General features: G+C 39.1%; 1 protein-coding gene across 1 annotated transcript in view; it reads right to left on the bottom strand.

Annotated features, from left to right (window-relative positions):
* The window catches only part of vps37d (VPS37D subunit of ESCRT-I), a 49,808-nt gene that overhangs the window by 13,926 nt on the left and 18,838 nt on the right, over window positions 1–17,044 (bottom strand). Inside the window, exon 3 of the mRNA XM_053331932.1 lies at window positions 108–190. Coding sequence (XP_053187907.1) covers window positions 108–190 — 83 coding nt within the window. The remainder of the gene's footprint in view (window positions 1–107; window positions 191–17,044) is intronic.

The raw sequence follows: 17,044 nt of genomic DNA on the forward strand, positions 1-17,044 counted from the left end.
CCTTTAGAGATCAGACTGGACAGACATCTTTCCAGTCTTTCCAAGAATCACACACGAGCGATGAAGGCTCGTCGTGTTTGATTCCCGGCGAAAACAACAAGTTTTACCTCTGAGTGCTCCTCTGCACGAGCCACCTCTTCCTGCAGGAGGTTCTGCGCTGTCTGCAGGCTGCGCCTCAGGCCACGAGACTCTGCAACGACAAAGAAACATCAGTGATGCATGCGGAGGGAGGAGGAAGAGGAGGAGGAGGAGGAGAGGAGAGGAGGTATGACTTCACTGGAGCTGGAAAGGGAACTCCAGTAACCAAGAAACCGCGGTAGAGAAAATTACTTTCCAAATCACAAAGAGCCTTTAGGGTATGTGCTGATGAGGAGATGGCGGTGATGGGGTGGACAGTTTTTGGCTAGAAAAAAGGGAAAACGGGGGCTGTAAATATTAAACTTTGAGCTATTTTAGGACGCTGGTCTTAGTTCGGTTTGACCACGAAACTGAAATCCATCTCAGAGTCTCATTTTTACCATCTGCCTGTATTACTTTCTGTAGATTTTCTTTTTTTTTCATTTCTCCCGTTTGCACTCAATAAAAACCTATGAAACTTCAACTAAACAATAAATATGGATGAATGTTTTTATTACATCTTCCCAGCTCTTTTTTTTTTTTTTTTTTTTTTGGACATCATTCCTCACCACGAATCCCTGAGAGGTTACACACACAGACACACAGACACACACACACTCGGGTCATATTTGAATTATTTATGTCTGTGTCAATACAATAAAAAAATGTAGGGAGCCTTATCAAAAACATGTGAGCAGCAGCAGCAGCAGCTCAGTAAGACCCCGCATCAGATTTAATCTGCCACACAACATTCAAACCTGCTCATATCAAACATTAGATCAGGAACAAGCGAGCAGTGACGTGATGAGTGGGGAGATATTTTTCTGACACTGCGATACAAAATGTCAAATTGAAGAAGATACAAACTGAAAGCCTCTTCTTTTTCCTTTAAAAAAAGAAAGGGTAATTCCACTCTATTTCATTTCTACTTATCTTACATTGACTTGTAAGTTCATTTCAAGGCTGTGAGGATCATTTTTTATTGTCTTACTAGTTTTGGTGATCATTTTTAATACTGTAAAAAAACCACAAAGAACTAAATATGTGTTGAGATCTGGAAAAATGAGGGTGAGCAATCAGATATGGCTGTAAACAAACCTGAATAAACATTTTTATTTGAAGGTGAAAGCTGTGAAATGTGAGATATTGGTAATAATCTCATGGCACAGGAAGCTGCTGCTGCTGCTGCGTTCATGCTCATGTTGTTTGTTTAGATGCTTTCCTGTTATTAGATGTAAAGTCAGATATATCAGTGTGTTCAGAAACAAAGATCCCAGCCACAGATATGATGACCTCAAAAAAAAAAAAAAAAGAGTTGGAAACTGTTGAAACCAGGAATTCAGTGGAACTACCCTTTAAAATGAAATCATTAAAGCCCTGAATTGTTCTAACAAATCATATTTATTTCAGAGAGCTTCCTGAGGAGGTGGTGTAAGTTAACTTTAAAATCTCTTTCTTTATGATGGAAATTATATAAAAAAAAAAAAAAAGAAAAAAAAAGAAAAAAGCCCCTCATGAACCACAACGTCTCTGATTCACATCTGGACGGGGATCTTTGTTGCATGTCATTTCACATCTCTCTTTATCCTCTCATTTCCTGCCATCTCTCTCTACTGTTGGCGGTCTAACAAAAGACATAAAATGTAAACCTAACTCCCCCCCAAACCCCCCCCCCAAAAAAGATCTGAAAATATTAAACATGGCAAGTATGTCATTATCAACTGAGCGAAACGATGGCCAAAACTACAAAAATAGAAGCTAAGTTATAATAAGCTTTATCCCTTTAAGATCTGGTTCTTTGGTGGGTTTAGCTTTGAGACAAAAAGACCTCAATTGCTATTACTTACAAGTGACACCAATGAAAGGTTAGGAACACTTTAATTCCCTTTATTTAGCGTTAATATTCAGTATATAAACATTTATTTAATGGTGATAATATGCTATAACATAGTTGTAAGCAGAGTTTATTCATGTTATTAATATACAATAAGTCTTAATAGGAGAAATAGTTGACACATTCTGTACATTAATAAACCTTTAAGAGTATTTATATCTGCTTACAACTACATTAATGACCAAAATAAGACCCAAGTTGTAATAAGAAGGACCTAAAGGGGCTTTTGGTGGATTTCTGGTGGTTTTAGCTTTGAGGTTTGTTCATTTTATAGTGACTATATATATATATATATATACAGTCAAGCCCGAAATTATTCATACCCCTTTTGGACATGCCACTTTTTGTTCAAATGTAAATAAAAGCTGACTGAAATATTTTTTTTACCACAATGATGCCTTTTGTACATCGTCTTTTTATCTTCTTGGAGACGCCTGTGTCACTTCCGGTCAAAAAACAACTTGCTGGTTGAATAAAAGTAACTAAATTTGCCAGGGGTATGAATAATTTCGGGCTTGACTGTATATATATATATATATATATAAAGTATATATAAAATTACACTTATTTATAAGGGCCACAAATGCCAAGTTGGTAATATTTTAATTCCCTTTATTTAGCATTAATATTCAGTATATAGACAGTTATTAAATGGTCAATAACATGCTATAACATAGTTATAAGCAATATATAACTCCTCCTGTGAGCGCCCATAACTGATAATGAAAAACAATATAATGAAACAGTTATATTAATATAAAATATGTCTTAATAGGAGATGTTAGTTAACCAATTCTGTATGTTAATAAACATTCAACTGTCCTTTTATCAGCTACATTATAGTGTTTTATAAACCATTAAACCTTGCTAAATGCTAAATATGGGGATTTAAAAAGTGAATATTGACCTCTGTGATGGATAAGAAGTAGAGATGGGCACGGCCGGCCAGGCCTGACAAATATGTTAAAGTGCGTCTCTGTCAGGCGCTCACAGCATGTGTTCGCCTCCTGGGGCTCGTGCTCGCTCGTCATTACCGACAGGCTTGACCCAGCTGACTGCAAAGTGTGTCTTGTCCCTCCGAGAGACGCTGTGACAGGCCACACAACTCCCACCCCACCCTGTCTCCCTCCACCCCCTCCACAAGTCACACAGGGTTCAGTAGAGACTAGGGGGGGCAAATAAAGGTCAGAGTAATGACTCTAATACCTCTAACTCCCCCCTAACTCCCCCCCTGAGGGACATATCCCCCCCTCCCCAACCCCTCCCCTGCCATCTCAGCAGATAGAGAGAAAACGGACAATGTGTGCGGGCAAGTTTTGTACGCCTTGCATTTCCAGTCAAGACCATCTCGTTAAACGTTCCCTGCTTGTCACTGAAGTACGTTAATGCTGCTTGGCAGTCGAATCATTCACCCAGATCTTTACAGATGATAAAGTCGGAAGGAAGGAAGGAAAAAAAAAACATTACGGCTTCAATAATGTCCTCTGCTTTGATGCTTGAATCTACTCTCTATTACGCTGTCACTTCAGCATTAATAATCTATCGCCAACTTTTAGGCTACTGTTTGTGTAGTTGTAGTAAAACAAGCATTAAACATTAAAGGAGTGGCATTGCTCATGACCTCACACACTTCAGATGTTGCAGATGGAGAAGGGGGCAGAAGGGGAAGGGGAATGGGTGGGGGGGGGGGTGTAATGAGAGGTGACAGCCAGGCAAACAAATACTCCTACAGCAGCTGTATGTGACCTACATTTTAGGGAGGTGGTGGAGAGTGCCAGAGGGTGGGAGAGAGGGAGGGAGAGATGGGGAGGAGGAGGAAGGGGGGAGTGGACCTGCAGGCCAATGCTGTGCACGAGTGAATGGTAGCAGTGACGGGGGTAACACATTTCATGAGAGGAGCAGATATGAGATGATTGGAGAAGGGGGAAATCGAGGCACTCTCACTGCCATCGAGAGAAAAAAAAAGAAAAAGAAACAAGGCTTTGAGCTGCTGTGAGAAAAACTGTTTTCTTTCTCCTTTCTTTTTTAACGCTTCCAAGATTTAGACTAAAAAAAAACCCAAAAAAACACAAAAGATAAAAAATCACTTTTCAGAGCTGCTTTAACAGTGATTTATTTATTTATATAAGTTACTGTTTTAACTCCTCATCATCACACGTTATTGGAAAGGACTCACGCTGCTTAAATAAAGGATTATCATTATTATTATTATTATTAACTTCACAAACATAACATTAAAGGATAAACTGGGTACTTCATCTTATTGTTCAGTAAGACTGAGAGTAGCTCGGCCCCTCTAGCGGCCTCTCGAGAAGCCTCGATGGTTATTAAATACTCACGGAACAAAACTTTTTTGGATGGAAAAAAAACCTGATGACAGATTTATCCTCGTTTTTCCTACTTTCATGGAGATCATGAATATCCACAGTAAATTTCATGTCGCCAAAAAAAAAAAAGACTGAGTTGATGGAAACACGACACACACGATTAAAAATAAAAATACAATTAACTCAAATTTATTGTGAATCATCATATTTTTGGAAGCAGGCGGATGAGCAGATGGACTAAGCTGTCATGGCCTCCTGTTGGCCCTGCTGTTAAACGGTCACTTCCTCCAAATTACGGGGAGACATACTTTCCCACTTACCCCTCGTGGCGTCTGTCCATGCAGATAGTTTATTTGCTCAGGTTTGAAGAAATATGACTATAAAGTGTTTTTATTGGAGCCATTTTTTTTTAATTTTTTTCTCTCTCTTCAACTTAAGAAATAGTCACCATGAAAAGTGCTGACAGTGTGTTCAGACTAACGGCGTCATCTCTCCACCTCCGCTATAGAGACAGATTTTTTTTTTTAAATAAAAAGCTGAATAAATAATGAAAAAACCCAGAACTATAATTAGAAAAAGAACATTACAAAATAAGACTATTTCAAATTGTAATTGCATACTTATTAGTTTGTAGATTAGTATACTGCAGATTAATCACATTTGCTGATTTTCTCTTTATTTAAATTGCCTTTGATGTTTTATTCACTTTCAAAATCACACAACCCACAAAAATACATTAAAAAGAGACACAAATGAATAAATGAAGAGTACAATGCTGTGTAACATTACGTAATGAGCTTTAGTGTCACATGAGGCTGACCTACAAATATATAAATATAACATCATGATTCAATTGCAATTCAATTTTATTCACTTATATAGCACCCAAAGTCATCTCAAAGCACTTTTCACATAGTGCAGGTCTAGACTGTACTCTTTGATTTAATTTATAGAGATTCAACATTCCCCACATGAGCTAGAGAGGAAAAAACTCCCCTTTAATGGGAAAGAAACCTCGAGCAGAACCGCACTCTAGGTGGGCGGCCATCTGCCTCGACCTGCTATGATGCTGCTGCCGATATGATCCATTAACATGAGTAAGAAAAGCTTTTTACTATACAGTCACTATGCTACTCAATATATGCCTATTTAAAGCTTGTATTTAATATATTCATTTCTTTAATCATAGGGAACAAAGCAAGTGTTTTAACCCTTAAACCGGCAGGAGTGGGAAATGAGACGTAAAAAACATAATTTGGTGTTACTAGTTACCTCATTTGTACCTAAAGTAAAACATTGACACATATTTATAATATATTTTGGTAATATGTGTTACAGAACTACACCAAGCTTTAAGTCTAACAATCTAATCCTCCCAATTCAAGGCAAAGACAACTGAACAGTCCTGTTGTCCTCAAGTCAAGGAAGGAAGGAAGGAAAGGAGTAAGGAGGGAGGGAGGAAAAGAGGAAGGAAGTAAGGAGAGCAGGGAGAGAGGGAGGAAAGAAGGAAATGAGGAAGGAAAGAAGGAAGGAAGGAATGAGGAAGGAAAGAAGGAAGGAATGAATGAGGGAGGAAGGAAGCAAGGAAGGATGGAAGGAAGTGAGGAAAGAAGTATGGGAGGAGGGAGCAAAGAAAGAGGGAAGGAAGGAAAGAACGAAGGAAAAATTAAAGAAAGGAGGAAGGAAGGAAGAAAGGAACAGTCAAAAGAGAGGGGCGGGAGGACGACAGGAGGGTTAAGAGTCTGTATTTCCTGGTGCACCTTGCCTGTTTAAGGGTTAAACTGTTTGACGGACAAAAAAGAGAAATCTGAGTCTGGAGATTGGACTCCGGAAGATATATAACAGGCATTTTTCACTATTTCTCAGCATTTCTATATAATTGATAAGAAAGTAATCATTAGCTGCAGCCCTAATATATGTTTATATATGTGTGGATTGATCCAGGTATGTTGTAATTTCACAGTTTTAGCAGAAATGAAACAAGAAGGGTTAGATATGTCTTCAAAAGTGCAGTATTTCAGGATATTGGAGTTGCTCTTTCGGCCGTGGTAATCAATATATGCCAATTTGTAAGCAATGGGGCATGCATTGACTTTTTGTGATTTACATTCATATATTTTTTTCTTTAATTATAAAGGAACAAAGCACATAAGTCAATATTGTGAATGGAATATCTGTGTTTAATGTGTTTTAAACTGGGCAAAAAGAGAAATCTGAGTGGTCAGATTGGACTCTGGAAGATAATAAAACATTTTTCACCATTTCTACATAAGATAGAAGGTTTAATTGATAAAGTAATCATTAACTGCAGCCCTAATATATATAAATGAACATATATGTGGATTGATCTAGGTATGTTTTAATTTCACAGTTTTAGCAGAAATGAAACTGACTACTTCAATAAAGTGAAAAAGAAAGGTTAGATATGTCTTCAAATGTGCAATATTGCAGGATATTGGAGTTGCCATGGTAATCAATATATGCCAATTTGTAAGCAATGGGGCATGCATTCACTTTCACTTTCTGTGATTTACATACATATGTTTATTTCTTTGATTATAAAGGAACTATGCACATTATAGTTGGGGTTATCTGTGACTATATTGAGCATTAAATATCAGTGTTTTATGTTTTTAATTGGACAAAAAGAGAAATCTCACTAGTCTCATTGTCTTCAAAAGTATAATATTTCAGTAAATTGGAGTTATTGTTGAATTTCTGGTTGTTTTTCGTTGTGTTTTGGCCGTTGGCAGCTCTGGTCTCATATATATATATATATATATATATATATATATATATATATATATATATATATATATATATATATATATATATATATATATATATATATATATATATATATATATATATATATATATATATATATATATATATATATATATATATATATATATATATATATATATATATTTATTTATTTCACCGCCTTGGCCAGACAAGACCAACCAAAGCAAACATGTTTCAAAAAGATTGTGTTGTTGTGCTGCGAGAAATCTGCAGTCATTAAAAGTTGAAGAGCCTGTTCCCAAAACGAAAAATAATCAAATGGACTGTCAAGTATCGACTCCCCAGAAGCTCTGAGACTCTGCTTGTCGAGACGTCTGGTCAGGTCGGGGTTTAGAGTCGGCGTTCAGAAATCCTCTCCGGTGATCTGAGACGATGCGGAGTCAAAACCTACGTCTCGCTCTTGGAGGAGTTGTGCTGTGGGAAACCCTGATTGATGTGACAGTTGGCGTGAACGCGCTGTGTGGGCTAAGCAGCAACCTTTCAGCAAGCGGCTGATGTCAACATGTTAATAGGCTCTGCTCGAGCTGCTAGAGACCCTGTAAACACTGGAAATACAATCCGAGGGGAAATTCACGTGTCAGACTGCAGACGAGAGGGCTGCAATCAGGACTTTTGGTGGCTCTGCTACTTCTGATCGAGTACACATAAAACCTTAGAACCTCGTCCAAGAGATGGGCGATACGGGCAGAATATCACAATATTTACCAAATACCTCCATATCGATACTTGGGACAATATTGTACGGGTGACTATTGGTGCTTTGACAATGAGACTTTTGATTAAATAATCATCAGTAACGTGGATATAATGACTGCGTAGATAAAAACAGATAATATAACAGTCTGATAAGCTCAGTTACTGTAACGCAGCCTTTAAAAGCAGGAAAAAACACTTATTCTATTATCACAATATTACGACATTCAAAATATAAGACGATCTATAAAATATCACAATATTGATATAATATTGATTTATTGCACAGCCCTACCTTATCCTATTAAATCAAACTTTATTTATACAGTTAAAAGTGCTTTAGTTAGTTGATTGACAAGCTGACAAAAGAATACATTAAAAAAAGGAATAAAAACAAATTAAAGATAAAAAAAATTAGACCAATGAACGCAAGAAAAAATAAAAAATGATTTAAAAAAACTTTAAATAAAATAAGTAAAAATAAATAAATAGATTTTTTTAAAATGAGTAATATCAATAATGTCAATATGAGAAAAGGTTTATATTAAAAGTTAAAATAGATTCAAAAGACAAAAGAAAAGTCCTAGTTGTCATAGTAACCCTAATAAGTGCATCAAAAATACAAAAAATATATCAGTGGATACCGGGCAACATACAGGCCGATATCAACATATGGGCCCAGTATTGACTAGTAGTATTGGTTGACCGATATACTGGTCTGACACACACTTACTGGACAGCGTCTCTAAAAACACTAACTTTAATAACGAGCCATTAATGAACTTCTATTGACTCTCTCTCTGTTTCCTGTGTGGACACGGAGAGTCTGACAGCAGTGGCTCATGGCTCATTATCTAGCTTCCTTCTTCATCGTCACCAACAATCGCCGTCCATCAGAGCGTCACCAGTCTGTCCAGCGCCTCCGTGAGGACGAGGAGGGTAGCGGTGTGCCAAAGTAACCGAATCAGTTGAGTTAGTGCTGCTCGCCTAATCTTTGCAGCTGTAGCTAAAACTACACAACGAGGAGTTCGGACTGTTCCTGATTAATGAACAAACTTCTTGACTGTGGTCCAACACACAGTAAAAAAAAGGTGAATGATAGTTCAGTTCCTGTTCTCTCACTGATAGTCCCCCCTCGGAGAAATGGTGCGCTCTCTCTGAATACATCTCTCTTGCATCACACCCACCCACACAGCACAGCAAGGCACAGCAGAAACAGCAGGTGGTCGCTACCAACGAGCAGTGAGAACCGTGAAAACATAGAAATGACTGAGTGTGGAAGATAAACCGCAGAGAAGGAGAGAAGCAGAGAAGTCGGCCATTTATTGACTTAATAAACTCGGTGTCCCCTGAACGTTTTTCACTGTGCCCCTAAATTTTTCTCATTTAGGAGCTCATGCACATATAGGAGAAATAGCGTTGGCGTAAAGCCTTTAATTCAATTTTGCTACGTACTTCTCCCGCTCCAAGTACTGAATTACCCCTCTGATAATTCTCCAGAGAAAATCAATATGTATTTTTAGTTTTTTCTGATTACCAGGAAGTGGAAGTAATGAATTACAAGCTCTCATATTACTGTAAAGTCAAGTTATTTTACTTTCACTTCAGTACAGTTTATATCAGGGGTGTCAAACATGCGGCCTGTGGGCCAGAACCAGCCCGCCGAGGAGTCCAATCCGACCCACTTCCCTTCCAGTGTTCTTTTTCCTTTCTTTCTTCCCTCTTTTCTTCCATCTTTCCTTCCTCCCTTTCTTCCTTCTGACTTTCCTTCCTTTTGTCCTTCCTCCCATCCTTCCTTCCTTCCATCCTTCCTTCCTTCATTCTGTCCGTCCTTCCTTCCTTCCTTCCATCTTTCCTTCTGACTTTCCTTCCTTCTGTCCTTCCTCCCTTTCTTCCATCCTTCCTTCCTTCATTCTGTCTGTCCTTCCTTCCTTTCTTTCCTCCTTCCCTCCTTCCTTCCATCTTTCCTTCCTCCCTTTCTTCCTTCTGTCCTTCCTCCCATTCTTCCTTCATTCTGTCCTTCCTTCCATCTTTTTAATGGTCCGGCCCACATGAGATCAAATTGCGCTGTATGTGGCCCTTGATTGAAAATGAGTTTGACACCTCTGATTTATATGAAGAAAAGTTTGTTTCAGTTGTAAATTCATCCATTACCAAGTTAATTATTTATTTATGCTTTAAAACGATCAATGGAAATTGTGAGCGAGACAAACTCATCTTTTTTTAAAGGTTACTCTTTACGTGAGTCATTCCAGTGCTCTTCACACCTCTTCATACATCACCTTTACTCTATATGTAAAACACCATCACTGAGTAAGCTTGGTGTATTGTGTATTGTGTTTCACTATGATGGCATTAAAAAAGGTCAAGTAGAAAATAACCTCTTACCTCCAACATCATACAACATACTTCCTGTGTTGCCTCGTCTCGCTTGTTAAATGCCAGACATCACATGAGCGTTGCAGCTCGAGCCGTAACGTCCTGTAGTGTTGTGTTGAAACAGTCGACATGCAGCTACTCACAATAATAAGCCTTTTCCGTAATATAGACCGGTTTGAAAGCCAAATAAACTGTTACTTTATCAGATCAACGCAGCAGAAATGATTGATCAAAGCAGATCAGGAAGAGGTTAGATTCACTTTATATTGTATTATGGCTTTCTTTTGCGGCATCCGTTCAAGCCTTTAAGCCAAAACACATTTCCATGTTTCATGCCTGACCTGCCGGTAACATCATCTGCCGGTAACACGCTGGATATCAATGAGACTGACTGATGGAGAGCCAGCTGGAAACAACACAAGCACACACACACACAACCGGAGATGCCATCAGCTGATAATAATGAACACAATCCGCAGCCCCCCCCCCCCCGCCGCCCCAAGAAGCTGCGAACTCTACTGTACCCATTGGTTGTTGGAAATGTGATTATACACAAATAGGTCATGGTATTACAGATGGGGCCTTTGCAGGGCATGGATGTATCCGAGTCTTGAAAATTAGCCAGAGACTCAGCAGTGAATTAGACCCCTGCAGCACTGCGGCCTCCTCTGTGTGTGTGTGTGTGTGTGTGTGTGTCCTCTCTCTAACACAACGTCAAAGCGCAGCGACTCGAGAGCTTTGCTTGTTGTACCCAAAACAAGTGTGATAACAGCTTCACAGCTTTCTTATGAAGCGCTACAGAGTGAGAGTAACAACATGCTAATTTCGAGCTAATTCAGGACTCTACGTTGAATCCCGCCTCACACGACACTATCGGCCTTTTCATGCTTTTTTTTTTTTTTGCCACCATCTGCTCCTTTCAGACGCGTCCTGCCAATCAAACAGCGTGATCAACTCTATTTTTTCCTTATGCTCTGTTATTTGAGTTTCTGTGGCTTGACAATATTTCCCTAAGGCCTTTTTTAGACATGGTCAGTGCGGCTCGTGGGATTAATGCTGGCTTAAAGACAAGCCGTCTGATGCCAGAACTCATCTTTCTACAAGTGGAAGATTTATTTTGAAGGCTTTATATTCAATTTATATCAAGGATTTTCTTCTTCCCATATGGATTATCCTATACTTCTTACACATTTTGCTTCCAGTCGCTGCTAAACCTACTATTTGATCAAGGAAGGCAGGAATGTAGTTAACAAGACAAAAAACAACCTTAATTGGCTTCCAACAACCCACGAACCAGAGATGCACCAATCTGACCTGTCGGAGATATTACAGACCAAATACTGACCTTTTTATACAAATGTCAATGTTATTCTAAAATTCACTGTTTCTGCTGTAAACTAAACTCAATTCTTAACCCCCACAGCAGTCCCTGATGCATAATACCATACTGGCCCCAAAATAAGACGATCATCCCCTTTTCCATCAGCTATTGTAAAGGCACATTAAATTTTCAGATTTATCCTGTTTGGAAAGTGACATATTTCCATTAAAATGCACATTTAAATCTCCTCTGCTACCAAGCGGGAGTAAGAACCTCTGCATTTTTCCCTTTTCTAAATCCCTAAAATACGTATTAGGCTCTGACCTGGCAGCTAAACGTCTCATAAATGTCAAAAAAGTCAGCATCACACACGAAGACATCCTTTTAAAACTCACAAGTGACTTGTTGTCTTTCAGTTTAAAAAAAAAAGGGTGGAGTGCTATTATTCCAATCTGAATATGGAAAGTCCCAAAGAAAAGAGCTTGGTGGTTACAAGACACCATATGTGCTTTGTTCTCCAGCTACAGAGGTGCTGGACACACACACACACACACACTCATAACTGGGTTCCCACAGGAAGCGAATATATAAAAAAAAGGGGCTTGTCTCATAGTTTAGATTCACTTAGATCTGAAACAAAAGAGCCCATAATCCTATTTTTGATGACACACCCCAAACGCCACAAATACAAAGCAGTGAAATAAGACAGAGCAAGTACAGTCCTGTAGGAGTAGTCTGGGTTCAGAGGCTGCTTTCAGTTTGTCCTCAACTAGTCGCTGTGAAGAGACGACGACGTGTGGCCAATTCACATAAAACAGGAAGGAAGGAAGGAGGAAAAGGAGGGAGGAAGGAAGGGGAAAGGAAAGGAGGAAGGACAGAGGAAAAAAGGAAGGAAGGAAGGACGGAGGAAAGAAGGAAGGAAGGTAGGAGGGAGGGAGTAAAGAAGGAGGGAGGAAAAGGAGGGAAGAAGGAAGGAAAGGACAGGAGGAAGGACGGAGGAAAGAAGGAAGGAAGGAAGGAAGGAAGGAAGGAAGGAAGGAAGGACGGACGGACAGAGGAAAGAAGGAAGGAAGGTAGGAGGGAGGGAGAAAAGGAAAAGAGGAATAAAGGAAAGAAGGACAGAGGAAAGAAGGAAGGAAGGAAAGGAAAGGAGGAAGGACAGAGGAAAGAAGGAAGGAAGGTAGGAGGGAGGAAAGAAGGAAAAGAGGAAGGAAGGAAAGAAGGACAGAGGAAAGAAGGAAGGGGGAATGTAGGAGGGAGGAAAGGAAGGAGGGAAGAAAGGAAAAGAGGAATAAAGGAAAGAAGGACAGAGGAAAGAAGGAAGGAAGGAAAGGAAAGGAGGAAGGACAGAGGAAAGAAGGAAGGAAGGTAGGAAAGAAGGAAAAGAGGAAGGAAGGAAAGAAGGACAGAGGAAAGAAGGAAGGGGGAATGTAGGAGGGAGGAAAGGAAGGAGGGAAGAAAGGACAGTCGTGTGTCTCACGAACAGACACACACGCGCTTCCTGTCCATTTCTGTCTCATGTAAGCGAAGTATAATCTACACATACAGCTGTGTTTAAAAATCACACAAACATCCGTCTGTATGTGTTTGGAACTTATTAACTGAATCTAAACTGATTAATCGAGGCCTTCAAGTCCGTTTAAGAGCAGATTCCTCTCATTCACTACAGTGTTGAAGCTACTTTTATGATTTATGTACCAGAACTGTGAAAGGAAGTCCACACACTGAGGCTCCAGACGCAGGTGTAATTTAATAGGATATCAAAAGTGACGTTTGGAGCCTCCTACTCTTCTTCAGCTGCTTGAAACGTCACTTTTGATATCCTATTAGATTACACCTGCATCAGGAGCTGCAGGGTGCGGACTTGATTCTGCCGTTACAGATTTAGTTATCTGGTCCAGTGCATTTTTTTATTCCGGATGTGCGTGTCTACTACGTAACTAAAAAAAAACCCTAACCCTTTACACCACAGCTTTTAGTGAATCAGTGTTCAACCCTCGTGTTGTCCTCCCAGGTCAAATTGACCCCGTCTGTTTTGACTGTTCCTTCTTTCCTCCCTTCCTTCCTTCTCTCTTTCTTTCCTCCCTCCCTCCTTTCCTTCCTTCCCTCCTTCTCTCTTTCTTTCCCCCATCCTTTCCTTCCTCCCTCCTTGCTTCCTTCTTCCTTCCCTTCCTTCTTCCTTCCCTCCTTCCTTTCTCCTTTCCTTCCTTCTCTCTTTCTTTCCCCCTTCCTTCCTTCCTTCCTCCTTTCCTCCTTCCCTCCCCTTCCTTCTTCCTTCCCTCCTTCCTTCCTCCCTCCCTCCCTCCTTCCTTCCTTCCTCCCTCCCTCCTTTCCTCCCTCCATCCTTCCTCCCTCCTTTCCTTCCTTGACTCAAGGACAACAGGAGGGTTAAAACTTTTCAACCCCCACATACTGTTCAGATTCTGACTCTTAATTAGTCTGGATTATAGAATATGGATCAAATTAGCACATTTGCACATATAAAAAAGTGTATCATCTGTACAAAAATAAAAATAATGACTAAATGAAATGTTTTACTTTGTTTTTACAGCTGTCAAATTGGACCCAGGACAGTATGTAAGGGTTAAATCTGTTTAACTGTCATCTCTTCTTGTTTATTTTAATGTTTTTTAGCCTATGCTGATCAATTTAGCTTGTTTCCTCTTGTTTTATAGCTTCAAATGTAAAGCACTATGAGCTGTATTTTATGTATGAAAGGTACTATCTATCTAAATACATTTTTTATTATTATAGTGTGTGAGGGGAAAATCAATGAATTAATAAATAAATAAATAAATAATAAATACACATACAGTCCAGGCTGGCGAAGGCGTTTTTTGCCAGCTGCTGCTCACAAATGGACAGAGAAGCTGAATGCAGGTGGGCGTCGTAGCACACGCGCCTCTCACATCTCACTTCCTGTGTGGATTCACAGTTACTGCGAGGTCAACGTTTGAAGGCCCGACTCGATATTTTATTTGTCAGAAGAAAAACACACTTCCTGCGCTCTAATGTTCTTTTAATGCTTCTGCGAGGCGTGTTGGCTGAAGGATTACGGAGAGATTAAGGAGGAATTGTATGAGACAAAAAGGAGCAGTCTAGCCGTTGTCAGTCAACTGCAGCAGTCAAACATCTGAAAACACTCAATAGCATCAAACGATCGGCCACAGTCTATCTGAGAAGGTTCGACTGAACCGGTGCCAAGAGTCAAACATGAGGCTGTTGTGCTTACCGAGCTGACAAATGGTGTTTAACGTCGCTACAAAGCTGTGAAAGTCGGGCGTTTTTTTTCACGGGGGGTTTTTTCTGTGATGATTAAAGTCGCGGCTTCTTCTTAAAAATTCTTCCTTATCTTAGAATCAGATATTTGATGCATTTTCTTTTTGATTCATAGGTAGTGACACTTCTGAGCTTTTGAATAGGAATGTATCTGGTATCTCAAAGTGATCTGATGCTGTGAAGATTTGCCTTGTTATCAATAGAAAAGATGGCTAAAAATATACATACATTATATATATATGTCTATTAATGCTTGTTAACAGTTAGTGGAAAGAGTTTTTTTCCCTTTCCCTTTTTTTCACTTATTTTTTATTGATTTTAAGATTAATACACAGAACCATGGTATAAACTTTTCCTTCACAAACATCTAAAACACCAAATAAAAAAAAATAAAAAAAATAAAAACCATACCAATAACCAAGAATACATTAGAATTTTTTTTTTATAATAATAAAATAAAATAAATAAAAATAATCCCTTTCCTAAATAAAGTTTATACAACAATAATTTGTAATAGCGTGTCATGTATGTATGGTTTTCTTGATCTTAATTGTTTAATATTTAGTTTTTATGTAAAGCACATTGAGTTACCCCTGTGTATGAAATGCCCTATATAAATAAAGCTGCCTTGCCATATATAATAATAATGTTCATAATAAAATGGATTGAATGAATGTATACTATAAAATGCTTATTCAAAAACAGATCTGCATACATATATACACACGTATGATGCATAAAGTACCATTTGTGTTTCCTACATAAGTAGTTTCTTCTCAAATATATTCTCTCTTGCAGCACACTATCTTTTTTATGATCATGTTTAAGCAGATAGCAATAAAACTGGTGAAGGGAAGCGGTGTGAATCTGTAGCTGATACTGCAGCTTTTTATCACCACTGTCAGGTTATAGTTAGCAGCAAAACACTGACTTCAATTTGACATCTGCAGTTCGTTCCGATGCAGAGGGAAAAGTTTTCTTTCTCTCATTCAAAAAAAAAAAAAAAAACTAAATAAAAAAAAGCAGAAAACCTCAGTCAGGAGTTTGAGGTTGGCAGTATAAGAGGTAGATTATGGCTTACAGGTGAGATTTATGGTAGTTGGAAATTGATTCAAACACATGGTTTGGGCAATAAATCTATACTATATCGATATTGTGATATTTTATACATATCGTCTTAGATATCGTAATATAATGATGTGGAATAAGTGTCTTTTCCTGCTTTTAAAGGCTGCATTACAGTATTAATGTCATTTTCTGAGCTTAACAAACTATTCTATTATCTGCCTTTTATCTATTTTCTAATAATATCTTGATTCTGTCCATATCGCCCAGCCCTACATGTAATATTCTGTGTGAGGCAAATAGGCCTTGATGCTGTGAGGAACTCCATAAAGACTTCATAGTAGTAGCCGATGTGACGCAATCTGAGACTGATACACATGGCTGCATGTTGGCACGTGTAATTTATTCAAACAATTAATCAAAGTGAGAGTTTATGAACTTGGCTGTTGTTTAGACTTCAGATACAGATGAGCCTGGAAGGAGAAAAGGAAGGAAGGGGGAGCGCGAGAGAGAGAGAGAGGGAGAGAGAGAGAGAGAGAGAGAGAGAGAGAGAGAGAGAGAGAGAGAGAGAGAGAGAGAGAGAGAGAGAGCCAGGAAGTCTCTCTGGTACTGAGATACACACACACACACACACATAGCTGAAGCCCTCGACTTGACTTCGGGACCCCACAAACAGGCCCGATGCAAGTGAAGAATTACGGTTTGCCACACAATCAGCTCGAACTAGAAAAAAAACAAGCATTCCAACAGAGCTGGTTTCAAACGTTGAGTGGCTGGAACGCTCTGTGCAGAAAAATGCTGCATTTTTCTTTGTTTGCAGGCTTGATGCAAAACCAAACCACCCCCCCCCCCCCCCAAAAAAAAAAAACCAAACAGATTTCCCCCTCTTGAATGCAGGGTATACTAACTGGATAAAGAGATTCCTTAAGGGAGCATGAGCGTTCCTCAATGATGAGTTTTAAAGCTACTCGAGTCTCCTGCGATGTAACAGGCCGATATCTTTAATGCACAGTGGCAGGGATGACCTTCATGGGGGGAAACAGGGGGATTGCTTTTCGGGGTCACACTGAGGGAGAAAGGATGATAGCCAAGGCAGATTTATGAGGTAAGTACATACATACAAATCCAAAGCTGATCTGATGTCATAGCAGGAGAAGGAGC

This window comes from Scomber japonicus, chromosome 13, assembly GCF_027409825.1.
Source record: "Scomber japonicus isolate fScoJap1 chromosome 13, fScoJap1.pri, whole genome shotgun sequence".
In the NCBI taxonomy this organism is placed as follows: Eukaryota; Metazoa; Chordata; class Actinopteri; order Scombriformes; family Scombridae; genus Scomber; species Scomber japonicus.